Below are 27,426 nucleotides of genomic sequence, written 5' to 3'. Positions count from 1 at the left end.
TCTCCGCTCTAATTCATGCCAAAGGTGTTCGATCGGGCTGAGGTCAGGACTATCAGGCCAGTCAAATTCCTCCACCTCAAACTTGCTCATCCATGTCTTTATGGACCTTGCTTTGTGCACTGGTGTGCAATCATGTTGGAACAGGAAGGGGCCATCCTCAAACTGTTCCCACAAAGTTGGGAGCATGAAATTGTCCAAAATGTCTTGATATGCTGACACCTTAAGAGTTCCCTTCACTGGAACTAAGGGGTCAAGCCCAGCCACTGAAAAACAACCCCACACCATAATCCCCCCTCCACCAAACATTACACTTGGCACAATGCAGTCAAGCAAATACCATTCTCCTGGCAACCACCAAACCCAGACATGTCCATCGAATTGCTAGACAGAGAAGCGTGATTCGTCACTCCAGAGAACACATCTCCACTGCTCTAAAGTCCAGTGGCGGTAAGCTTTACACTATTGCATCTGACGCTTTGTATTGCACTTGGTGATGTAAGGCTTGGATGCAGCTGCTTGGCCATGGAAAACCATTCCATGAAGCTCTCTACACACTGTTGTTGTGTTTATCTGAATGCCACACGAAGTTTGGAGGTCTTTAGCTATTGACTCTGCAGACAGTTGGCAACGTCTGCGCGCTGTGAACTTCAGCATGCACTGACCCTGCTCTATCACTTTACGTGGCCTACCACGTGACTGAGTTGCTGTTGTTCCCAGTTGCTTCTACTTTGTTCTAATACCACTAATACCATGGAATATTTAGTAGGAAATATCATGGATGGACTTATTGCACAGGTGGCAACCTATCATGGTACCAGGTACCACGGTATTCACTGAGCTCCTGAGACCAACCCATTCTTTCACAAATGTTTGTAGCCTAGGTGCTTGATTTTATGCCTGTGGCTATGGAGGTGATTGAAACACCTGAATCTAATGATTTGGAGGAGTGTTCCAATACTTTTGGCAATATAGTGTATATTGAAGAATTAGGAGGTCAAAAAAATGCACAGTGGTGGCAGTGTAAAATTGGCTACAAGCAGGACAATTTAAAATAGAATTTTAGAAACAAACTTGGTCTTTACTACAAGAATTGATACTGCAGATGATACAGCAGTGTAAAACTGTCTAGCAACAGGATCATTTTAATCAGGGATAATAGGCCTAACTGGTACGTCTAAATTTTCTTTTATCCATGGGGATAGGGAGTTGTGGTGAATATGTGATATACCATGAGGTTGTTTTGGTGCGCGCTGTTCTTTCACTTAGTTTTTTTATTTGCCTAGCAATGAGGATACCCAGCATGGGCCTGCTACTGTCGGCCAATCGTGGGTGCTGTCCTTGTTGCCCAGCAATGAGGATACAAACGCCGCTAAGAACACCTGGGCAGCCATGGTGGGAGCATAATTCAGACTCATGCTTCTAACATTTACCTTGAGAACATGAAACAAACTTAATGTTCAATATTTGGTTAGATGTCTGTAACAAGAAAATTTGTGAATTTTGAGAGGAAGGTCCGATCCTGACATCAGGAGCAAGTGTTCCGACACCCAGTGCAGGGATATAGTGTTTTGGTTCAAATCATAAGACAGTTCCATGTAAAGCTGGGAGCTATGGTTGTAGGATGTTGAGTTTCCAGTGGTATGGTCCTGTACAGGGGCGGACTGACCATTGGGGAACTCGGGCACTGCCCGAGGGCCCGGGGTCAGTAGGGGGCCCCAAGAGATGTCCCTGGTACCTTTCATTTTTAGATGTGATTTGAGTGTGGGTGAGGACACAGGGGCCCCATGATCTCCTATTGCCCAGGGGCCCCATGAGTTGTCAGTCCGCCCCTGGTCCTGTACCTACAGCCATTCATTCCAGTGTCAAAACCAGAGGCTCTTCATGCATACAATATATCATACATTCACATCAGTCCGTAACCCTCAAGGAGTGTACAATCTAAGGTCCCTACCTCATGTTCATACATATATTAAGGCTGATTTAGACAGGAGTCAGTTAACCTATCAGCATGTCTTTGAGTGTGGGAGGAAACCAATGAACCTGGAGGAAACCCATGCAGGCATAGGGAGAACATGCAAACTCCAGGCAATTAGTGCCGTGGTTGGGATTTGAACCAACAATGCTAGTGCTGCTAGGCGGGAGTGCTTGCTACTTAATCACTGTGCTTCCCACACTGCATTAGCTAACAGAATTAAGTCTCCCCTCCGTTTCTCTCAGGTTCCACAATGGTGAAGACTGCTGATCTTTAATAAACTTATTTGCCATACCATTCCCAGGGGTGAGCTCAATCTCTTTGACCTAATATCCTCTTGTATACAGCTCCAGCCACAATCCTAGCCTCATGTGCAATCCTGTCCCTCTGCAGTGTGACTTTTTTTTGTTTCAATCTTCTCTTGTACCTGCGGGCCCCTAAATGGCAATAAGCAGTCAACGCAGCTTGCGCGAATCCGGAGAGTGATAACCCAAAGCAATTGTAACATAACTTGCGTGACCGGCCTGGCTGATTTTAACTGATCCGGCAGTTTGAACAAAATCCCAGCACTGTTGGGGGAATTCCAACAAGTTCTCAGGTATGCTGCTCATTTAGCCAGTAAATTGTTACTAAACCCACAACAGTATAATCAGTCTGTATATGCAGTAAAGCATGTTTGTTATACTCACTGTGGAACCTAAGGGGTTAATCCTCTGCTCTGTGTAAAAAGGCAATTTGTTCCTGATTACTCTGTTCCTTCCCTTGTTTAAGTGACCACCTCTTATCTCCTGATAAGACAGACTGAACAGTAGGCATTTTGTACATGCTCAATTTGGTGTTTTGCTAAAGAGGTTTTTTTTGGGGGGAGAGTGCATGTGATCAGCACAGGGCCAATCTTTGCTGGTCAGACAGAGGTCAGGGGTTTTGCATCCTCCTAGAGCAGAAAGAAAACTCCTCCTACAAGCTTTAGCTAGTGCTTGGCTGAACACTGATAGAAATCACAAGACTGCTCTAACTGCTGATGAGAAAAGGTATTTAGCAGTTTATATTTACTAAAGTAATTGCATTTCCATGTTGTGTGTACTGTGGGAGACCAGATATAGTGAATGCAGGGTCCTGGGTTTAACACGTTAACTATTCTGTTAAACAGCTACAGAGTCCTGATTCATGTTCAGCTCCACAGCATCTGTTTCCAGTAACAACTGTGTTTAAGTATCTGATCCTGCTACTCAGTTTCTGTATTCAGTTCAGCTGCATTGCTGCTATTCAGTCCTTAGGTGTCAGCAACACTCAGGGCACTCGTCCTGGTTTTTTGGTGGGGTTTCAAGGTTCCCAATACCGCAAATGCCTTTTTTTTGTGTTGCACAGAGCTGCATTGCTGCTGGAATTTGCATTGCAGTACCACTTCTGTCTATCTGACAGTGACCGTTCAGAGCTGGGAAGGTTCCTCATTGGCTCTGGTCACATGACACAGGACTCTCCCTCACTCCGAACTGCCATTACATCTGGTAAGTGGGTTTAAGGAAGAAGGGAGATCTGTACTAAGGGAGATCTCTGCTGGGGAGAAGGGATCTTTACTAATGGGGAGGGGGGGGTCTGTACTTGGGATGGAGGGGGTTGTACTGTGGGGGCTAGGGATCTGTACTGAGAGGGGTGGTCTGTACAGTGGGGTTCTGTAGTGGGAAGGGGCTGAGAGGGGTTTGTTTGTACTAAGGGAATGGACTGGAGGGTAGGTCTTTACTGGGGTGGGGTTTGTACTGAGGGGGTGGGCAAAATCTGTACTGGGGAAATTAAGGCTGTTGGGGTAGTTCTATACTGAGGGCCTGGCAGAGATTTGGAAAAGGAAAAAGGGGTAATTTTTATCTGTACTCTGTACACTTTGCATTATGTACAGACCCCTGTACTGCCCTGGCTCGTTTACTCCGTTTACAAATTTTTTACCCCTGAGCCCTTCACTCTGTGTATTACATACTCTGTGTTACTGTCTATTACACACTTCTGAGAGCTGCAATTGTGTGTGTTATACACTCCTGACCCCTGCACTCTGTAAATTATGCACTGCTGAGTCCTGCACTCAGTTCTTTGTGCACTCCTGAGGCTCCACAATTCACAAAGTTACATGAGTTTTTTACTTATTATCATTATTTTATCTGACCAAAAAGATTTTATACATAGAAATAAATGTATTATTGTAGAATCATTTTTGGGATTAGTCACTACAGGACACAGCACTAAAGGGAGGAAGCATTCACTATTTGCCACTATTTGTGAACACTCACAAAACATATTTATTGACTGACCTAAAGCAGATTATATTGTGTGCAACCAAGAGTATGCATAACAACCTTAAACTACTGCATTTTATACAGGATTACATAAAAAAATTAAAACCAATGCTGTGACTTTTATTTAATACAAGCATACACATAAAAACATAAGACTTGAAAAAGAGATTTAATATACAGACCAAAACACATTAAAATGTACAGTATTTTTTATAGTTTATCATATTTCCTAATTTTGTTCCAGCGAGATACTTTTCAAACTGTGCATCCACCTCTTTGCTCTGTTCTTCAGTAAAAAGACTTTTCCAGTCCCCTATTTCTCCTGTAAAAGTAAAAAATAAATAAATAATAGTTTTTATCATCATTTAATATCAAAATATACAGTGGGGATCGAAAGTTTGGGCACCCCAGCTAAAAATTTGTATTAATGTGCATATAGAAGCCAAGGAAAGATGGAAAAATCTCCAAAAGGCATCAAATTACAGATTAGACATTCTTATAATATGTCAACAAAAGTTAGATTTTATTTCCATCATTTACACTTTCAAAATAACAGAAAACAAAAAAATGGCGTCTGCAAAAGTTTGGGCACCCTGCAGAATTTATAGCATGCACTGCCCCCTTTGCAAAGCTGAGACCTGCCAGTGTCATGGATTGTTCTCAATCATTGTCTGTGAAAACCAGGTTATGTCCTTCTCAAAGGTTTTAAATGCCCAGACTCATCTGAGCTTGCCCCAACAATCAGCACCATGGGTTCTTCTAAGCAGTTGTCTAGAAAACTGAAACTGAAAATAGTTGATGCTCACAAAGCTGGAGAAGGCTATAAGAAGATAGCAAAGCGTTTTCAGATGTCAATATCCTCTGTTCAGAATGTAATTAAGAAATGGCAGTCATCAGGATCAGTGGAAGTTAAAGCAAGATCTGGAAGACCAAGAAAAATATCAGACAGAACAGCTCGCAGGATTGTGAGAAACAATTCAAAATCGACGTTTGACTGCACGATCCCTCCAGAAAGATCTGGCAGACACTGGAGTTGTGGTACACTATTCCACTATAAAGAGATACTTGTACAAATATGGTCTTCATGGAAGAGTCATGAGAAGAAAACCTCTTCTACGTCCTCACCACAAAAATCATCGTTTGAACGTATGAACATATAGACAAGCCTGATGCATTTTGGAAACAAGTTCTGTGGACCGATGAGGTTAAAATTGAACTTTTTGGCCGGAATGAGCAAAGGTACGTTTGGAGAAGAAGGGGCACAGAATTTAATGAAAAGAACCTCTGTCCAACTGTTAAGCATGGGGTTGGATCAATCATGCTTTGGGGTTGTGTTGCAGCCAGTGGCACAGGGAACATCTCACGAGTAGAAGGAAAAATGGATTCAATAAAATTTCAGCAAATTATGGACGATAACTTGATGCCATCTGTGAAAAAGCTGAAGTTAAAGAGAGGATGGCTTCTACAAATGGATAATGATCCTAAACACACCTCGAAATCCACGGGGGATTACATCAAGAGGCGTAAACTGAAGGTTTTGCCATGGCCTTCACAATCTCCTGACCTCAACATAATTGAAAATCTATGGATAGACCTTAAAAGAGCAGTGCGTGACAGACAGCCCAGAAATCACAAAGAACTGGAAGACATTTGTAAGGAAGAATGGGCAAAGATACCTCAAACAAGAATTGAAAGACTCTTGGCTGGCTACAAAAAGCGTTTACAAGCTGTGATACTTGCCAAAGGGGGCAGTACAAGATATTAACTCTGCAGGGTGCCCAAACTTTTGCAGACGCCATTTTTTTGTTTTCTGTTATTTTGAAAGTGTAAATGATGGAAATAAAATCTAACTTTTGACATAATATAAGAATGTCTAATCTGTAATTTGATGCCTTTTGGAGATTTTTCCATCTTTCCTTGGCTTCTTTATGCACATTAATACAAATTTTTAGCTGGGGTGCCCAAACTTTCGATCCCCACTGTAATCCTCTAAGCAATTTCTGAATCTGACCAAAAAAAAATTAAACATAATTCTTTGAAATGCATACATTGAGTCATTTTAAATTTTGTATTTTGAGACCCAGGTGAAGGTATGAAACTAGCCTAACTAGTGTACAATGATCATCAGAGCAATGCAATAGCTATTTTTGTCAGCTGCTCAGAAGACATTTTTGGCCTATTCAGTTAGGCAGTGCATGGAGCAAAGTGTGGTGCCTAAAGCAATCAGAATAGTATGCATACTGTACTCCAAGTCCTGAGCTACTAGCCAGGCGTTAGAGTTACTCGCCACCAATAAACACACACAAACAGAGACACCTGTACACACACAGACATGTACATACACACAAACGCACATACACACACAGAAACATGTACCTACACGCAAAGAAACACATGTACACACACACACACACATGCAGACACATGTATACACACACAGGCACGTACAGACACGCATACACATGTACATGCACAGAAATACACATCTCTCTCTCCCCCCGCCCCCCCTCTCTCTCTCTTCCCCCCTCTCTCTCTCTCTTCCCCCCTCTCTCTCTCTCTTCCCCTTCTCTATCTCGCTCTCTCTCTCTCTTCCCCTTCTCTCTCTCTCTCTCTCTTCCCCTTCTCTCTCTCTTCCTTTCTCACATCCTATGGGGCTGCACACAAACACCTTCACCAAGGGCTGCTGATCTCCGGGCAGCAGGAAGGGGGGTGGTGGGGGAGGTGCAGGCCCATATGATCCGTCAGTGTAGAGAGGGAGGTAGGGAGATCCCACAGAACTCAGCACAGCTCACCTGCTCCGGGCTTATTCCTCTCCGACACTTCTCCTCTCCCTGCTCCAGGCTGTCCTCTGGTCCCGGCTCGTCAGCTGCTGGAGAGAGAGGTACAGGAGCATCGCTCTGCAACTGCCCTCCCCCGCATCGATTTTCCTGCTGTCCGGGCCACTGCAAGGGTACTGGTGCGACCCCTCTGCTGGCGGCCCTGTATGGCTCTGTCCGCTGCTGCCCAAAAGGTACCTTCTTCCGGGGAGCGTTGCCTCAAGGTAGATATGCCCCTGCGCTGGAGGACATACTCGCCCCCACCATAATTTCCACTCGCCATTGGTGAGCAGGCAAGTGGAAATTTCAAGCCCTGCTGTACTCCACATATCATTTTGAATTGTCCAGATATGTCTAGTATATAGTACATATATATTTTATTATCTATCACAGGGATCTCCAGACCTTTTAAGGGCCAGTTTATTATCCTTCAGAATTTAAGGAGGACAGAGAGTGGCCATAGGGAGTAAAAAATGTTGTGGCATCAGTGGGATTAAACAATGCCCTATCCTTGGCATTAGAGAGAGCAATAGTGCCCCATTGTTGGTATCAGTGGGAGGAAAAGTACTCCATTGGTGTCGGTGGGAGGAATAGTGCCTCTATGGCTGGATAAGAGCAGGTAAAGGGCTGCATCTGCTACCTGGGCCACAGTTTGGAGATCACTTATCTAGCAGCATTAGTCATTGAAAATACTATGGTTTTGTAGATGGCATACAAGGGAACTCTTGATTCATATTTTGCAATACTGGCCAGCTACCTCTAGCAACATAATGGTCCTCTAGTAACTCTTAAACTAGCTACAAATACTTAAGTTTAACTTTGTATTTTAAAAATAAGTACCAACTAGTATACATTATCAGTGTGAACTATAAAAAATAATTAGACTTTTATTTTATTTTACAACAAAATATATATTGGCATCTGACTGGTGCAGTTCACGTCAATCAAACATCCATATAACTCTATAGTCAATTTTCTTGTGGACCTTCTTAGTCAGATATATAACAAAATTTTGCAATACCATTGCAGTGAACAGTTCTGCTTGGCTAGACATAATTGGAATGGGTTGGGTAGATAGAAGATGATTTACTAATGAAGTTGAGAATCTTCACTTAAAAACATCTTGAGGATAATACATTGCTCAAAAAAATTAAAGGAACACTTTGAAAACACATCAGATCTCAATGGGGAAATATCATGCTGGATATCTATACTGATATGGACTGGGTAATGTGTTGGGAACGTAAGGATGCTCTATTGTTTAAAAGAAATGAAAATGATCAACTATCAGTTATTAAATGATCAATTATCAAAAAATAATGCAGCAGCTAGTCCAAACCTCAAAAATTATTAATAGCTCTGGCAATGTGGCTCCCACACAGCAATACTTCCCTTAATGGACACACAACAGTAGCTCAAACCATAGAAATACAGAAAAGAGTACTGGATTAAAGCAGGATGAAAAAGATAACTTTGTTGCAGGTGAAGAAAGTCATATAATAACAGCCAACTAATTGTGGGGACATTATTACCCCCCCCCCCTTCATCAGGTCAAAACACAGGATAAAACTTGGATGGACACAAAGACTTCACAGATGCATATTCACACTGGCATTCAAAGCAGGTGTTTGAGGGATGTTAATGGTCCTCAAACACCTATGCAGATGATACTATGGGTAGCACACAGTGCTGTTCATATTATCAAAGCATGAAATGTTAGAGTTGTGTCGCTTCAAAATTGAAGCCACATGTCGAGTCAGGAAGAGTTTGAAGCCTTTCAACGCCTCCCATGCAAGTCTATGGTGACGCTCCACAAAGGCTCTTGCAGGCGTGTGCAGGGCATTTGCAGTGCAGTTGCGGAGCCTTAATAACATTACTGTTTATTATAGGAGTTTGTGGTGTGGTTTTAAAGCTTGTAAAAGTGTTATAAAACGTTTCACAACTGCACATAGGGCATTTGGGGAGTGTTTTAATGCTTGTAAAAAGTCATCAGTATTGAACTCTCCTCATGGAGTGAGAGCTTGACAGTAGTCGGTGAGCAAGTTTTGTCCTGTGTTGAGCCCTGATGGTTCTGCCCCTGAAATGCATTGGCTGTTTTTAGGTTATTTTTTTACCAACATTTAGGCTACATGTACACTGGAACTGCTGTAGACGTTAGCTCTACTGGCAGCAGAAAAACGCAAAAACACGTGTAAATGCAGTCCAGCGTTTAGCTGCATTTAGCGCTTCGATGTTTATTCATTTCATTGGCTAGAGTACTTTCCATTAAAATGAATAAACACCCAAGCACTAAAGGAGGGCAGTGCTTAGGAACATTTACATGCGTGTTTGCGGCATTTGACTTTTTTTGGCCAAAATGTTCCTCTCCAGAACACAATTCTTCTGCGTTCAGGAGAGGGATGTTTAGCTACCCCTAAACCGTGCTGCTGCTGCTAAATTCTGATAAAAGCCTATGTGTGCACAGACACATAGGCTTTTATTGAGTTGAGTTCAGGAGCTTTGACCAAAAAAAAAACGCTAAAAGCTCCTAAACTCACATGTAGGAGCAGCAGTGTACATGAAGCCCTAACATTATTTGGGACTCCTTCTTCCAGTTTTGGCTTGGTGCTCTTTTTTATGGGTTTGAGCAATTTTACAACAAGCCTATTTTTACATCTGTGAAAAGCTTTATTTTACGAAATGAAAACTGTGTTATTTGTATGTACTACACAGGATAAATCAGTTTTAATAGTTACCTTTTCGGAAGAAAACATTCCCAAGATCTCCATGTGTGTTACTGGATTTCTCCTTCATAGACGAAAAAGTAGTTTTTTCCTGTACCAACTCGATTTGCTCATCTGTCAAAGCTAAGCCATAGAAGTCACATATTTTTTTCAGCTCTTTCGGAAGGTCCTTTAGACAGGAAAAACATATAAATAGCAGTTATTGCTTTAATGATATATTTTCAATAGCACAAGTTTATGTCACTTCGTCTGCAGTATTGTAGGGCTATAGTCAATCAACTCACCATAGGGAAGGCTAACTTTCAGCTTCATCTTATTCACAAATGGGATAGGCTCTCATGATTGAACAATCAAGAAATAAGGGGAGACTACTGATAGCGGACGAATGGGGGATGTGGGGGGAGGGGGTATGAGAAGGATTACAGATCTACACATTAGAGATGTCACACCGTCTGTTGCTACTACTCCAGCTGGCATTATGCTGGCAAGGCCTCTATGACTAACCGCTTCCCACCCAGGCACTGCACATAAAACACTCGGGTGGGAGCTCTCCCATATTCAGTGGACGATCTTGAAAGTCCTCTCAGAATGTGCGCCTCATGCGGCCTCAAGGCCGAACACAGCACCTCACATGATCAGGACATGGGTGCAGTGATTGGCCCTCCCGATCACATGACGGCTGTGTACAATTACAGCCATCACTCAGTGTAAACAGAGACATGTGTCTCTATATCTGAGCTTCTCGCTGAGCTCAGTGAGTGCTCAGTGTGGGGGGTGAGGTGGATGCTGCAGCTTGTGACAGCTCTCTGCATAGCTGATGAATTTGTTGTTCAGGTATGCAGAGAACACACAGATTTCAGCCATCCCCACACAATACACCAAGCACCATCTCTCCCACTCCAAGTGTCACATCAACATCTGTACCAGTGTAACAGTGCACACAACATCTGTCACAGTGTACTAGTGTCCAATCAACATCTGTCACAGTGTACCAGTGTCACATCAACATCTGTCACAGTGTACCAGTGTCACATCGACATCTGTCACAGTGTACCAGTGTCACATCGACATCTGTCACAGTGTACCAGTGCACAAAAACACCTGCAATAGTGTCCTATTTCAACATCAACATCTACTGCCAGTGAACAGTGTACAAGTGCACAAAAACATCTGTCAGTGTACCAGTGTCCCACCAATAAATAAATTAAAAAAATGTAAAACACCCCCATGCTTGCATGCAATGGCGAATGTATGAGTTGGCCTCATACGCGTATGTAAACAGCAATCCAACCACACATGTGAGGTATTGCCAGGGCAATAATTCTAGCACCAGACCTCCTCTGTAACTTTAGACTGGTAACCTGTAAAGGCTTATAAAAAGGCGTCGCCTATGGAGATTTTTAAATACCAAAGTTTGGCCCCATTTCACAAGCATGCGCAATTTTAAACCATGACATGTTTGGTATCTATTTACTCGGCCCAACACCATGTTTTATAATTACCAACAAATTGGTTATTATATTGTGTTTTTGTGCAATACAATATATTAAAATGTATTTTTGCATTAGTTTGTAACATTGCATTAAAAAAAAGCCGCAAAAATACCATGTGACATAAAAATTTAAAAACCCCTCATTTTATTTTCTAGGGCCTCTGCTAAAAAAAATATAACATGTTAGGGGGTTCTAAGTTCTAAAGAAATACTGGTTTTTACTTAAACAAAAAGTGTCAGAAGGTAGCCTGGTCTTAAAGTGGATAACGCTTGAAGGGGCTCCTTGGGTGCTGGGCCTCACTTTGTGGCTAGGCTGTGAAAAAGTCTCACACATGTGGTATTGCCATGCTCAGGAGAAGTTGCAGAATGTGTTTTTGTGTGTAGTTGCAAGTATGACTATGCCATGTGTGAGAAATAACTTGTTAATATGACATTTTTGTGGAAAAAACACATTTTATTTAATGTCCTCCTTTTCCAAAGAATTGTGGACAAAAATTACAACTTCAACTACAAGCTTGTCATGCTTCTTACTAAATACCTCAAACCATCTACTTTCCAAAAAGGGGTGAAGGGGGGAAGTATTTGCTTTGTCCTGGCATATTAGGGCTTCAAGAAATGAGATATGCTGTCAGTACATCAGGTGTGATCAAGTGTGATCAATTTTTAGTGGTTGGTACCATAGCTTGTAGACTCTATAACATTCACACAGACCAAACAATACACACTGATTTGGGTTATTTTTTACCAAAATAAATGTAGCAGTATAAATTTTTATTTATGAAGAAAAATTACTTATTTTCAAAATTTTATAACAGAAACTAAGAAAAACACTTTTTTTCAAAATGTTCGTTCTTTTTTTGTTTATAGCACAAAAAATTAAAACCCCAGTGGTGTTTAATTACCATTAAAGAAAGCTCTATCTGTCTAAAAAAATCATATCAGCACAGTGGTGCACAACTGAGTAATTATCATTCACAGTGCGACAGCACTGAAAGATGAAAATTGGCCTGGGCAGGAAGGGTGTGAAAGTGCTCAGTACAAAGGAGGTTAAGCCCTAAATGGGCGAGATGCATTAGAGGGGTTCTCTTATGGATGGAGAACTAAACTGAAGCCAATTCTCATCATCTTTTATTATTTTTCTTGTTCAAATATTTAATTGATGGCAAAAAAAGTGACACATTTAGGTCATAAGCTTGCATAATGAGTATCAGCCATTCAATAGGAAAGGTAACAAAAAAAAGCAACTTAATTAAAAATGAAAGATGACAAAGCACCAATATTAGAGACATAGACGCTTGAGGACATGAGGCAAGGGGTGGGGGGGCTTATTTAAGCTGTATGCCTAGGGAAGAGCGCACCTTTTTGAATACCACAAAAGGGAGTAGGGAGGGAAGGGTCTGAAAGGGATGGAGGAGGCAAGAGAAGGGAGGAGTAGAAAGAGAAAAAAGCTGAGATCAACAGAAAGAAATTGATGAGTAGTAAAGTGGGTGTCCTATGGGTGGGACTAGAAAACTCCCAACCAAGGACATGAGGCAGTCCATAGAGTAGCCGCAATGTGATAGTCATGAACATAGTGAGGGGTGCAGTGACCTGCATCAGGGTTCAAGTGGCCAACTAAAAATGCACATATATAAGTGGGTGACAATAGTAGTGCAATAAAATAAAAAAGACCCAGCTAGATATAGGCTATAGGGAGGATTGGAGCAGAGGTGGGGGGAAGGCCGAGGCCCACTATGGAAGGGGAAGTGGGAGGAGATCCTCTTCACCCTATATCTGTGGGATGTAATAAGGGTTTAGGTCCAAATTAGCACAGAAAATGCCCCCTTCTGCAGTGTTGTCAGTAATAGCCAGACCAAAACCAAAAGCAACTTACGAAGTATAAAAAACCCAGCAGTATATAAACTTGTCAGTAGTAAGCTCAGCCTTTAATGCTGATAAGCTCGCCACTGAGAAGTATATTATTTATAACGCAAAAATTACATTCATTACTGATACCAACAATAATAAAACCCAGAACATGGATAGATTAAATAGAAAATTTAGCTTAGACCCAGTGGGCTTGGCATAGGGACCTTTTGAGCGGCAGGAGCTTAGGTGTTGGCACATAGTAAGAGCAAACAATGTAGGTAGAGGATTAGGTGCATAACCCTTCCTCTAGTTTTGTGGAGGATGAAATAAGGGGAGGGAGGTGGTCTAATGGGATAAGGGGGAGGGGCACCTGAGGCTCACAAGAACTCTAGGGTATGCATTGTAAAGATAAAGATTATTTGGGGTAGAATATGGGGAAGTGGGAAGGGGAGGTAGAAAGGGTAGGGAAGGAAAAAGGTAAAGGAAGGAAATAGGGATAGGAGGATATGTGTAACCTTTGGGAGGGAGGGATTCGTAAGTGGACCAAAGATCCAGAGAAAGAGGAACACTGGGAGAGGTGTTCATAATATGTAGTATTAGATCCTATGAAGCCAATATATTTAGGATTTAGGTAAGTCAAAAAAGGGGCTGGCCAGGAAAAGAGATGAGATTGCAGCCATAAATCAGCCGGCAATGGTCTGTTAGAGACGCCTTTGGAGTTAAGAGACTCGTGTAGCTTCCTTGGAGAGCAGGATGTAGAACGTTGTGGGAGCCTTCTGTAGCGAGATCAGTGGAAAGCAGTTGGAGGTCTATAAGGACTGATCAGAGATCATCTGAGGATCTACAGGTGTGATGAGATCCTTGGTACAAGAAGCTGAAAGAGAAGGGGAAACCCCTTTTGTAGGTGATATGATGTTGTTGTAGGATCTGCAGATAGGGCTTCAAAGTGCATCTCTTAGAGATGGTCAGTGGAGAGAGGTCCTGGAACATTTAGTAATTGTGGTTTTGGAAGACCAGAGAGCTCTTGTTCCTGGCTGCCTTCATCAGTTGTTCCTTGGTTTTAAAAAAGTGGAGCTGATGACTACATCACAGGGAGGGCCCTCAGATAGCTGGAGAGCTAAAGCTTTATGGACTCTGTCCATTTACCAGGCAGTCAATAGGAATAGAGGGCACCAGCTCTTGGAACAGTGCTGTAACTGTTGATTGAAAGTCAATGATAATTTCGGGGATCCTGATCTGCGGGCCTTATTCTCAAAGTTTTCAAGGCAAGATTGTTATTTGAGATTTTCTTCCCACAGAGCCTCCAGTTCCTCTGAATGGTTAGCCGTAAGAGCTTCAATGTCATCCACTCTAAGTTTGTGTTGTCTGAGTTCACAGATTTTGCAGGATAGTCTGTTAGTGGTATGGTTGGAGGTCTGCTTTAAAGCCTTGTTGAGCATCTGCACAAACTGGTGAAATAGATCGGGTTGTGTAGCTAATTCAGTGATCTCAAGGTCTGTATCAGATTCACCATCAGCAATGGATGGTTGCTGTGTCTGCCTCTGTGAGCTTGGCGCACTCTGCTGAGAAGATGGAGCCATCTCCATCTTGGATGATGCTCGGACGAGGACGTCTTGGATGGATTTTGGCTTTGTCTTCTGTTGTGCCCCTTCATACACCATCACAGCTGAAGCTCAGCGATCACCGTGCTCCGAGGGTGCGATGGGTGTTCTAAAGGCTGCCAGTTCGAGGCTGAAGATCATCTTGGGAACCCGAGAGCAGCAGAGCTCTATTCAAGCATGTCCTGCTTGGATGGCTTTGTGCATGCCATTCCTATATTTTATCAATTTTTATCTTTACAATCTTCTGATCCAGTGTGCAGCCAGGTGCCATTTTTCTGTAGATATAACATCTCAGAGCCTCAAAGAAAGCCAATGCTGGAAGATCTTAGGTCTGCACTGGGAGCAGATAGCTAAATAAAGCTCAGCAGCTGACACAGACTGCAGGTCACACTCTGATTGAAATTTGAATGGGAGAGTAGCTTCATTTAGGAATTCCAGCTTAGTCCTCCCCTGTTGTCTTTTTTGAGAAACAGAAACATTTAAAACACTGAAATGGCACCAAATAATGCTCAAGAACATCTATTGTAGTTTAAACAAACGGTACAGACTGTTGGTGGTATCATTGCACCAAGTGAACTGCAAAAGCTGATCAAAAGCTAAGTGTAAGGAGTAAATTCTTAATTAAATCTGTAAGTCCTTATGATATAATTATATATTAATATATTGATGTATGTTGTATTGTACATAAATTTACTAAACAAAGTCTGTACCAAATTGTAAGAATAAAAGTAGAAGCAGTTTTTAGTTTTACTACGATTCACTATTAATTTTGACATAAAATTTAGATTTAGTTTTAGTCATAGTCTTTGGAATAAAATGCCATTTTAGTTTTAGTTGTATTTTAGTCATCTGAATTTTGTTAGTTTTATTCATATTTTATTATTCAACCAAAATCTCCAGTACATTTTAGTCAACTAAAATCTTCAGTACATTTTGTGGATGAATGTGTGGAAATGCATAGGAAAGGGAAATGACCGATGCTTCAGTTTATTAGAGAGCAGAGCGCTGACTCCGCGAAGCAAAAACTTGTGATGAGGGGGGAGGGCATAGATTAAGAGAAATTAGATGGGAGCATGCAGTTTACTTTTCAGGGATGTGGAGGTGACCTGAAAATGGGGAAGTAAATGGGGGTGAGGGAGTGCACAGGGTAAAGCGCATTATACTTTGGGGATGGGAAGGTGACCTGCAAGTGAAGACTGGAAGGGAAGTAAATGGGAGTGAGGGAGTGCACAGGGCAGAGAACTGGACAGTCTGGGGAGGCTGTTTTTGTACACAGTGCAAAGCATTGTTACCTTATTGGGAGGGGAAACACTCACCACGCCACATCCAGACGGACACGAATCCGACAGAGGAGTTCCTATTCTGTGGTTTGCAGGGCATTGTTCCACAACTCCCAGACAGCAGGTCAGCCAATACAGATTGCCAATAGAGTCAGGGGGCTGGGGCTTTAACAGACAGGAAGCTCGAGAGAAAGCAGAAGTTCAGGTGGGTAAAAGTCCCTCCCTCACATTTTCATTTCGTTTTCATTCATTGGTGAAAATTAGAAATGAACTTTGTCATAGTTTTCATCAATTGACTTAATTCTAATTTTATTTTAGTTTCGTTTTCATCACTGAAAACATGCAGGTGGTGAAGACTATGACGAAAATATATTCATCAAGAAATGAACACTGCTATGAACAATAGAAGTGATTGGGATTACTATAGACTATAGGGCATACAATTACCATTTTCATTTCTTCAAATGTAAGTACAAGGATGTTCCCATTATCGATATGTTTCTCCCACTGAACAGTATAATCAAAGTACGATCCATAGATCACTAAAATAAAGACAATATACAATACTCACATTACCATAAAACACAGACAATTTTACATCACTAACCCAGCCATCTCTTTTCCTGCCATTCTGAAGGAGCTCTGCTCCTATCAATCTCTATCAAACTTTAAAGTAAGTTTACAAAAATTATAAACCCTCAATATTTCCCTTTCAGCAACCACCTATCATCCATATGCCCCAACTTCCCATTTCTTTTAGCTGAACAACCTATCCAGTACCTAGGGACAAAAATTTCTTCAAACCTGAGGCTTTTCTCTAAACAAAACATTTTGCCTACCTTAACAACACTAAGCAGATCTGAAGAAATGGAAAAAGTCGGCACTATCGTTGCTTGGCAGGTACAATCCTTCTTTAGAGTGGTTTGGGATGAATGTATTAAATTTATTTGGCAGGGTAAAGCAGCCTTTATTACCCAAACTACTTTGCTCAAATTCATATCAAGGGGATGATTGGTTTTCCTATACCCTGCCATGTCCTACACAGCAGTGCATATGGCAAGAGGGTTGGACTGTTGTAGGAACGGTTCACAAAAGCTCCTGCTGTCTCTTGAATAAGATTCCTTCCCATTTTCCTTGGATGGAATTCCCTGCACTGGGAAGAAAGTAATACCCGGGCCAACTTTACTTGAAATAGACAGATGTAAATAAAATATCAGATTTGCAGAGCTCCCTCCCCCTTTTGACACCCATTATTGGCCACCCAAACTGTGTCCCTGGCTTTTAAGATGGAAGGTTCAGAAATTGGTTCGGACAGGAACTCATGCAAGCCTTAAATCTCCTGCCCTCTGAAAGATGGGTGAATATCATGGACCTTCAAACTCACTCTGCTACTGCAGACCTGGAAATGTTGAGATACCAAAAACTCACCACTTTCTCCATTCCTTGCCTAGACCAGTAAAAAAACAGCTTTCACCATTTGAGGAGCTCTGTCAAGACAGAGGCATGATAAGGAAAACCTTTTCTATATCCTACCAAATATTAATTGGAAACATTTCCAAAAATGATTCAAATACCTATCCAAATGGGAGAAGGACTTAAATTAAATACCATTCTCCAATATTTAGAAACTGAATTCTATTCTTTGTGCCTAAAGCCACAATTAGCAGTAAGTACCAAAAAATTATTGATGTACAGGATCCTAAACTGTACTCAAAGTGAACTTCATTGTCTCAATCAACAATTGCTATTTTGAGTCGGTAGCATTATTAAATAGATAGGATATTCTATCATATTTACTTGTTTTAAAATATTTTTGCATTTCTTTAGTCATTTCCTAGGTTCTATGCCTAGGCAAATTATGTCACATATCCCAGGAATCTTCAGGAGGGGATGAGGGATTTTCTCAGCTAAGCACACCCTCCTGCCTGTATGCCTGAAGATGGCCATGGCCAGAAATCCTGGGGGTGTTTTTCTAAGTGATTTCTCTACAAAATAAATCATGGAGACATGGATGGATGGGGAAGTTTGCTTTGACAATTAAAAATGAATTAAATAGCGCTTTTGATTTGTGCTGCTCAGATACAGTGTACGTCCACTTTAAAAACTATTTCAAAGGCAAAGTGACCTGTGCTGGAGATGTAAGACACACAATTGTACATTTCTGCACATATTTTGGGAATGCTGTTATATCTGCCCATTCTGGCAAAAGGTCCATCAAATACTGTGACAATTTAACAGACATTTCCATTATTAATTATTAATTATTATTTTTTATTATTATTATTAATTTACTAGCAGGTGTCTTTTTAAATCTCCACTACACCTCTTTCTAGAAAATTATACAGAAAATCACTACTTATACATTTCTTGAATGCCCCAAAGGCCTGTATCCTAAGTATGTGGAAATAACAGTCTCTACCCACTGTAGCTCAATGGTTTGCCAGGGTGAACGATATGCATGGAGCAACTTACGGCTGCCCTGAGGGATAGACTGATGTGAATTTACAATATACATGTAAAAGCGCTGCGTAAATTGATTGTGCTCAATAAAGAAAACTGGAAGCTGATTGGCCTCTATGCATAGAGGCCAGTCAGCTTCCAATTTTCTTTGTCAAAGCTTAATTGAACAAGCTGAAGTGAGAAGCTGATTGGCTACCATGCACAGCTGCACCAGATTTCGCACACTCCAGTTTTAGTAAATAACCCCCAGAGTGTCTACTGAATATTTACAATTTTGAGAAGCCCTCTCTACTTTCTCATTTGTTTGCTCCAGGGGGCACTTTCAAGGACACCCTATCTGATCCCTCCCCTTTAATTTAAGAATTTCGTACCATTATTATTATTGTTATTATTCTTTTCTCTACCCCGAGAACCCTCCCTGCTTCTTTCCTTCCCCTATTCTCAGCACTTTTCCCCCTTCATCCCTAGCCTTAAAATTGTAACAAAAACTGGTGAGAATCGGACTCACACATGTAACTGACGATATGCCCCTTCTAAGGCCTCGTTCACACAATATGTGCAGAAAAACAGATGGAAACTGACATGCAGATTTAATTGCAGAGACATTAGTTGACATCAGTTTTCATGCTTGCATCAATGAGTTTTATACACGTTTTAGATTCTGCAAAATCTACATGTGATACTAGTGTTGAGGTGTGAACAGGGCACATAGCGAACAATTGATTTAGTTGTGCCCTTGAAGAATGCACGTTTGGTGTGAATGAGGCCTTAAGATGTGACAATTGATACTCATTTATTTTTTAAAGTTACAATTTACTTTGAAAGTGATCACACTCTATTCCTTTGGTACATCAACCCCCCCCCTTTACCTGTAGGTTTAGCTCTTGAACCAAATGGCAATTAACAGGTAAAGTTTTTATATTTGACGGAAGGAAACTTTTGATGCTAAATCCCCTTTTATGAAAAAAATACTGACAATAATGCTAACATTTTTCAAAACTTTACAAACTGTACCAATTCAGTTTTATATTCTATGTGTATACGTTGTCCTCTTGGTCATATCGCCTTTTTTCTCTGTAACCTGAATGTTTCATTTCTGCTGTACTTTTTTTTTTTTTCTTTTTTTTTTAAATTAATATATTGAACAAGAAAACATTAAAGAGCATGATACAGTTGTACATCTAAAAATATGTCAGTAAAACAGGTGACAAAACAGTGTGTTTGATATTCTTTGTTTTGCCTCTTTTTTAGTGCACTTCTTTTTATAACTGTACACTTTTAAAAACATCAAGTCAGTACCATTTCCAGTTATATAATCCTTGAAGAATAAGTCCCAAGATTCATATGTGGGAAGCACGGGATTCTTGTTTGAGAAATGGTAGTAAGACACAGCTGTATCTTTTGGATTCCGAAGAATAAGTAACATCTGCAACAAAAACAGAGTTAAAAATTGGTAGGAAAAAAAAGGATTGTGTTACTTCAGCAGCATATGCACATGATTATTATTATTATCATATTTTTGCTCATGATCATAATATTTAAAGTTGCACAATTCATTATATTTAAAACAGAACTCTGGGCAAAACCTTCTTTACAGTTCCTTGTTGTTGATTTCCTATCTTCACTGAATATGGCATTCATCTTCTGCATCACTCAGTAGTTGCTCTGAAATAGCCTATTCATTTTCAAATCAAACCATTAATACTCTTTGTTTTCCTGTTTGTAAGACTGGTGGCTGCTATGCCTCCTATTCCCCCAGCCCCTTGGCACATTCCTTTTGTAGTTCATACAAAAGGAAGCAATGATGTCATGCAGCCTCACTTGAGTGTTGGGCAGACCAAGACTCAGACACATTCAAAATGTACAGGCCTAGTGTAGCTGCCCACATTCACTACAATTCCCTGTGGTTGATGGGAACTGTAGTTTCCTTTTACTGCAGAGAGAGAGGAGATGATATGATGTAACCCCTGCTGTTACACCTACTCCTTGGCAGAGTAGATGCTGTTATCTTTTGAATTACAGAGATGAGGTCATGAAAATTCAATCAGACTTTTCCCCTAAATGGTAAGGATTTTCAGAATTGTATTAACTGTTTAGTGTATTGTGTAGGGGGTGTACTAATGGGTGATTTTGTTTGCCTATGCTGGAGTTCTTCTTTAAATATATTGTTCGGTTGTAAAATTAAACTTTTATCTAAGGCTCTAAGGTTCTTATTTTAGATTTGGAATGTAATTGGAATTGTTAAAACCCCTGTCAATTTGGTTTTTGCTATGCCCCACTGGGGATTTTTTCCTTAAAGGCATTATGAACCTTTCTTCCTGCACTGTGTATTTTTCACCTGCATAAGCTATGCATTAATTATGTAGTTTCATAGTGTTGCCCTGTACTCCCTGCCAATAGTAGAGTAAATCTTCCCATTCTGGTGTCAGCAGTTTGTGTTCAAACATGAGACACGCAACAAGGCATTGCACAGGTTACTGCATGATCTCTCTCTGTAGTCTAAAAACTGACACTTACTGTGAAGAAACTACAAATTCCATAATCCTAGGGTCTCTCAGTCTATTCTTGAGGGCTGATAAATAGATCTGACACAGACACACGCAGGCAGAGAAAATAACACAGAGATCACTGTTTCATTACATTATCATGCCAACATTTGTGATGCAATACAGAGGTAATGGTGAGGCATGCACTGGATGCTTTCTGACCCTTAACAAAAAAATGCCCTCCCTTTTGTCAATAGGGACAAGCTAGGTGAATAAATACATGGGCATGTGACATGTATGACCAATGAATCATACCAGTTTTTACGGTATTTCCAAAGCTTCGTCTTTGAGGAAGGCAATGCAAACACCTGAGTTGCCATAACTATTCATAAGTTTTTGGGGAAGGGGGAGATCCTTCCCAATTTTATTAATGACAGTTGATTTGGAATTTTTAAATTAGCATAAACTGATCAGCCATAACATTAAGATCACTGACAGATAAAGTGAATAACATTGATTACCTTGTTACTTTGGCATTGAAAAGGCGGTAGGCTATATTAGGCAGAAAGTAAACATGTTATCCATAAAGCTGATGTGTTGAAAGCAGATTTAATGGGCATTGCAGTTTGTTGTGCATGAGGCTGCGTAGCCGCAGTCCAGTCAGGGTGCCCATGCTGACCCATGTCTACAGCCAAAACCGCCTACAATGGGCATGTGAGCATCAGAACTGGACCATGGAGCAATGGAAGAAAGTGGCCTGATCTAATGAATCACACTTTTTTGTTACATCATGTGGATGTCTGGATGTGTGTGCGTTACTTACCTGGGAACAAGATGACAGCAGGATGCAATATGGGATGAAAGCAAACCAGCGGAGGCAGTGTGATCCTTTGGGCAATGTTCTGTTGGGAGACCTTGGGTCCTGCCATTCATGTGGATGTTACTTTGACATGTACCACCTTCCTAAACATTCTTTCTGACTAAGCACACACCTTCATGGGAAGAATATTCCTTGATGGCTGTGGCATCTTCTAGCAGGATAATGTGCCCTGCCACAATGCAAAAATGGTTCAAGAATGGTTTGAGAAACAAAGCAAGTTTGAGGTGTTTACTTGGCCTCTAAATTATCCAAGTCTCAATGCAATCGAGCTTCTGTGGGAAGAACAAGACTGATCCATGGAGGCCCCTCCTCACCCTATTCTCCCATATATTTATGTGCTCAACCACTTTAACTATTCGCTGCAATGCAAGTCCATTTTCTCCAAAGCAACAGATGTGCATTGATACAAAACAGAATGCATGAAAGCACTGTCATGCCTGGTAGTTCAACTGTTACAAAAATACCAGCATTTTTAATGTGTTTTAGTGTGTTAGACAGTCCAATGAAATGAATGCAAGAAAAACACTGTGAGGAAATTATAGGTGATACAACAGGGGATTGGATAACTCTATAGAAAAAAGTACATACTGTAACTAATGGTCCAATTTTTTTTTGTAAGTTTGCAAGAAAGGTAAACTTACTCTTAAAGTATCATTAAACCCACATCCTTAAAAACTGTCAGTACATGCTGTATTACATGCTATTCACACCCACTCAGTCACTATTGGATTTGTTTTTTGTATTCTGCATTCACTGATGCCCCCCCTTGACTATGTCCCTGCTGTAGCCTGAGATTGCGTAGACTAGCCGTATCTACTGAGCATGCTCCTGTATCAGTTTTCTTCTATGCTGTTCATTTCCTCCTTTTTCTTATCTGTTCAGCCTACATAACTATAGAGTCACAAATGTGAACAGGCTGTGATTTGCAGAATCTTCCCCTAGACTGCCCACACCATATTTTGGACAAAAATAATAAAGATCTGAGTTAAAATACATATTTGTATGCCAATTTAAAACATTTATTTGATATTCTGTATTTTTATGGGGGCTTTTTTGGAATATGTGATTGGCAGCAGAGGACTAGAAGCTCCTCATGCTGATGTTTGCCTGCAGATGGGCTGGGAAAGACCTGGGTCACATGACAGCTTTATATCGAGTATGAAAAAAGGTATTTAGATGTATTTTTCAAAAGAGAAGGCAAATTGTAAATGAAACAGTGTGTGATTAGTGTCACTTTAATATACTATATAGCTGAAAACCTAAATATACAAAAATATATTCTTAAATGGTTCTACATGCTCATTTATACTATACCTTGGTCTTCTTTTCAAAAAAGGTGTTAGGAATATTTTCATATGAAATATGTGATGCTAAAAGTCTTGGTGATGGCTCTTGATTCAGATACTTTAGAGAAGGAAAATAAAAATTATTGGTAATGTAAACTTCTTTTTATTTATTTTTTTTTCATCAAGAAATAAAATATGTACAGAGGAATAGGGGAAGAAATCATTTGCCTGTTGGCATCACAGATGAAGCAAAGGTATTCCTGTTCAGATCCCCACCCCCCACTCCCCCTGCAGGTTGCCTACATTAGTCAGTTAGCAGTGGCATCTTTTGGCATCACAGATGAACCAAATGTATTCCTGTCCACATCGCCACCCCCCACTCCTCCTGCGGGTTGCCTACATTAGTCAGTTAGCAGTGGACTCTTTTGGTATCACAGATGAAGCAAAGTTATTCCTGTCCATATCCCAATCCCCCACTCCCCCTGCAGGTTGCCTACATTAGTCAGTTAGCAGTGACTGGCCTAGGCCACGAAAAGGATTAATTTGATAATCTTTGGACCACGTTTACCCACCCTGTGAGGCATATATAAGGAGGAAGACCAGGTACAGAGGACTCTAGGCTTTCTCTGGGCTTATGAAGAGGCCATGACATCCTGCTACAGACTTCTGTGCCCTGCAGTCTGCTCGAGGCCAGCTTACCGGAGAACTGTCACTTTATGGATTTTCACCATTATTTGACTCAACTACTGAGTTCAGGACAGAATGCATTGGTGGTGTTGGTCCACTGTGCTTCATTAAGTCCAGGGTCAACACAGCCGTCTACCAGGAGATTTTGGAGCACTTCATGCTTCCTTCTGCAGACGAGCTTTATGGGGATGCTGACTTCATTTTCCAGCAGGACTTGGCACCTGCCCACACTGCCAAAAGCACCAAAACCTGGTTCAATGACCGTGGGATTACTGTGCTTAATTGGCCAGCAAACTCGCCTGACCTGAACCCCATAGAGAATCTATGGGGCATTGCCAAGAGAAAGATGAGAGACATGAGACCGATACAATGCAGAAGAGCTGACTTTCGGCTATAAAAAATATATAATAAACTCAAAGTTAGTCATAAATTTAGGCCAAAATGTATTCTGCTACATGTCTTTGGTAAAAAAAAATCCCAATAGGTGTATATTGATTGCTTTGTGTGAAAGTTATAGCATCTACAAACTATGGTATAGATAATAGAATTTACACAGCTTTTACTTTCTGGCTGCTTATCACATTTCTTGAGAAATAAAATAAATCATTTAAGTGACAATTTTGTATAGAAAAAATGTTTTTTCTTTTTATCATTTTCCAAAAACTTGTGGTAAAAAAATAAATTCTTCTATTGACTCAACATGCCTTTCAGCAAATAGTTTGGGGTGTCTACTTTGCAAAAAGGGGTCATTTTGGGGAGGTGGGTGGGGGCATTTTATGCCCCCACCCACCTCCCAGCATTAGAAGTTTATGCCACGCATCACTCACTCTTCTAACCACCTGAAGACCAAACCTTTTCTGACACTTTTTGTTCACAGGAAATAAATCAGTATTTTTTCTTGGAAATTACTCTGAACCCCCAAACATTATATATTTTTTAAAGCAAACACCCTAGTTAATAAAATTGTGGGTGCTGCAATTTTTGTATGTCGCATAGTACTCACGCAGTGATTTTTCAAACGCAAATTTTTTTTTTTGCTTTTAATGCACAAAAACACAATATATTGGCTGCAGGTGCATGATCGGGGGGGGTGAGGGTGCTTTTTTTTAAGTTAATTTGATTTTCTAAAATTATTTTTACACTGTCCCTTTCATTTTTTTTAATCACTTTTAAATCACAGGGAATGCAAATATCCCCTATAACTTCAATGGGCATTGTCATATATTCTTTTTTGAGAAATCTGGGGTCTATCAGACTCTAGATATCTCCTCTGCCCCTTACATTATCTAATCTCACCAAGATTGGTGTGATCAGATGCTTTCCCAATTTATAAATGGCGCTGTTTATATACTGCAAAACTGAAATGCTCGTAGCTTTCGATTTCTTAGACTATAGAGATGATTGGCCAATTCCGGTCTCCAATCAGCTCTATGGTCAGCTGGCAGAAACACTGGCTGCATTCTCAGGTTCCCCCTATGGCACGGGACTGCCCGAGAAGGCCGTGGAAGGCAGCGGGAGGGGGGGCATCTTCTCCCGCTGCTTGTAAAAGCAATCCTGCAGCTAATTTTCCACTAGGATTGCTTTTACATAACCACTCAAAGTCCAGTGATATACCAGTACGTCACTGGTGCTTGTGTGGTGTACATGCTATGTTCTTTTTTTTTTTTTTTGCAGCCTGTGGGCTGAATGAAAAAAGATAAGAAATCTCTGCCAGAAAAAGTGTGTGGTTTTGAGGATTGGGCCACACCACCTTCTGGATACAAAACTGCCATGATGATTTCTTCCTGGAATTTTAGGAAGGATTTACTTTGTTCAGTTGCTTTGTAAATTTCAAAAGCACCTTTTTGTACCAGTGTCAAGCTTCCTGGGAGACTAGGTGTGGATTCATCATTTGGTTGTTGAAGTTTACCCCCCCCCCATGTTAAGGTTATAGTTGTGGACACAGAGGGGTTTCCCAACAACGCCAGATACCGTGTTAATTTGGACTGTCGCGTCTGCGTGAATGGAAGACAGGACAAAAACATCCCATTTGTCCTTCCACTTTATTGCGAGCAATTCATCATTCCTCAAGTAGGCTTTGTCCCCCTTTCTAAGTCGGGTATTTAAAAGCCGTTTGGGGAAGCCCCAGCAATTAGGTTGCACGGTACCACGTGAGCCAATTCCAAGATTGTACAAATGTCTAAATAGTGGCACGCTTGTATACAAATTGTCCACGTATAAGTGGTACCCCTTACTGCCACTGCTCCCCATGTAGTCTGGGCAATCGGGGGGCTCTACTCCATTGCCTCTTCCCTCATAAACCCTAAATTTGTATGTATAGCCTGTGGCCCTCTCACAGAGCTTATACAATTTGACCCCTTATCTGGCACGCTTGCTGGGATGTACTGTTTGAATGCAAGGCGGACAGTAAAGTGAATGAGGGACTCATCCACGCAAATGTTTTGCTGGGGCGTATACACATCTGCAAATTTCTCAGTGAGGTGGTTTATGAGGGGCCAAATTTTGTAGATCTTGTCATGTTCAGGGTCATCCTGAAGATGACAAAGTGTGTTATCACTGAAATGCATAAAGCGCATTATCGTCTCATATCAATGCTTGGTCATGGCCGCAGAGAACACAGGCATATGATGAATCGGGTCTGTGGACCAATACGAATGCAACTCATTCTTTTTTGTAATGCCCATGTTGAGGGTTAGGCCCAAAAATGTTTTAAATTTGAAAACCGTAATGGGTTTCCATGCAAATGGTCTGGCAAGGTTTAAATGTGGGTTTGTGGCAATATATTGTTGAGCATATAAATTGCTTTGGCCCACAATCAAATTGTACAAATCTTCTGTGAAAAGCAGCTCCATAAAATCAAAGGGAGTTAAATTTACTGTTTCCACCTGAATTCCAGGTTGGGCAGTGAATGGGGGAAGTACGGGTGCTGCAGAATCTGTGGGCTCCCAATCAGGATTTGCAAGCATGTCCAGAATGACACTATGGGCTCTACGGGCCTGTGTATGATTTCTTGGTGGCTGCGAGACACTACTTGTACTTCTCACCGCACCAGCTTGTACTGCAGTTATGGGACTCGCCACATCACCAACTGATACTGCAGTGCTGGTATGTGAAAGACCAGGATATATTAGGCTGCTGGTGCTCGCCAGTTCACCAAAAGGTAGTGCAGCACTAGTACTGGCACTCTGTTGCATATGGGACAAGTCATGCGATCCTAGCACTTCAGCTTCATGGGGTCGGGTATACCTTATCTTAGCAGGGACCTCTTCTCCATCGTCTGAGCTACCTGTTGGGGTGCCACTGCTTTCTACAGGTTCGTATTCTGAGGCTGATGGTGTCAGGGAGTCTTCCCCTTTGCTCTCACCTGACATGCTCAGAATCCTGTAAGCCTCTTTGCTAGTGTACCTTTCGTTGGACATTTTGGACTCTAAATTTACAGATACCTAGTGCAAAAAGAGCACCTGGGACTGCTTGAACCGCTACAAAAAAATTTACGTGAAAGTATAAAAAAGTAAAAAAGTAAAAAACAGAGATCAGGCCTGATTCTGTGAATAGTGCAGTTTTGTGTACAATGTATTACAGGTGACAGTGATCAGAAATTATACTGACA

At 41.1% G+C, this 27,426-nt stretch overlaps 1 protein-coding gene across 1 annotated transcript in view; it reads right to left on the bottom strand.

Moving 5' to 3' along the window:
• Window positions 1-4,356: 4,356 nt before the first annotated feature.
• LOC149448777 (sulfotransferase 6B1-like) overlaps window positions 4,357-27,426 on the bottom strand; it is a 38,460-nt gene continuing 15,390 nt past the window's right edge. Inside the window, exons 3-7 of the mRNA XM_089694267.1 lie at window positions 23,158-23,247; window positions 19,777-19,903; window positions 16,465-16,559; window positions 9,809-9,965; window positions 4,357-4,579 (exon numbers count right to left, since the gene is read on the bottom strand). Coding sequence (XP_089550393.1) covers window positions 4,449-4,579; window positions 9,809-9,965; window positions 16,465-16,559; window positions 19,777-19,903; window positions 23,158-23,247 — 600 coding nt within the window. The 3' untranslated portion in view covers window positions 4,357-4,448. The remainder of the gene's footprint in view (window positions 4,580-9,808; window positions 9,966-16,464; window positions 16,560-19,776; window positions 19,904-23,157; window positions 23,248-27,426) is intronic.

The sequence above is a fragment of the Staurois parvus genome, unplaced genomic scaffold (assembly GCF_062004578.1).
Source record: "Staurois parvus isolate SC_StPar_1 unplaced genomic scaffold, SC_StPar_1.0 ptg000657l, whole genome shotgun sequence".
Classification (NCBI taxonomy): domain Eukaryota; kingdom Metazoa; phylum Chordata; class Amphibia; order Anura; family Ranidae; genus Staurois; species Staurois parvus.
This window is presented reverse-complemented; position numbering and strand designations above follow the sequence as displayed.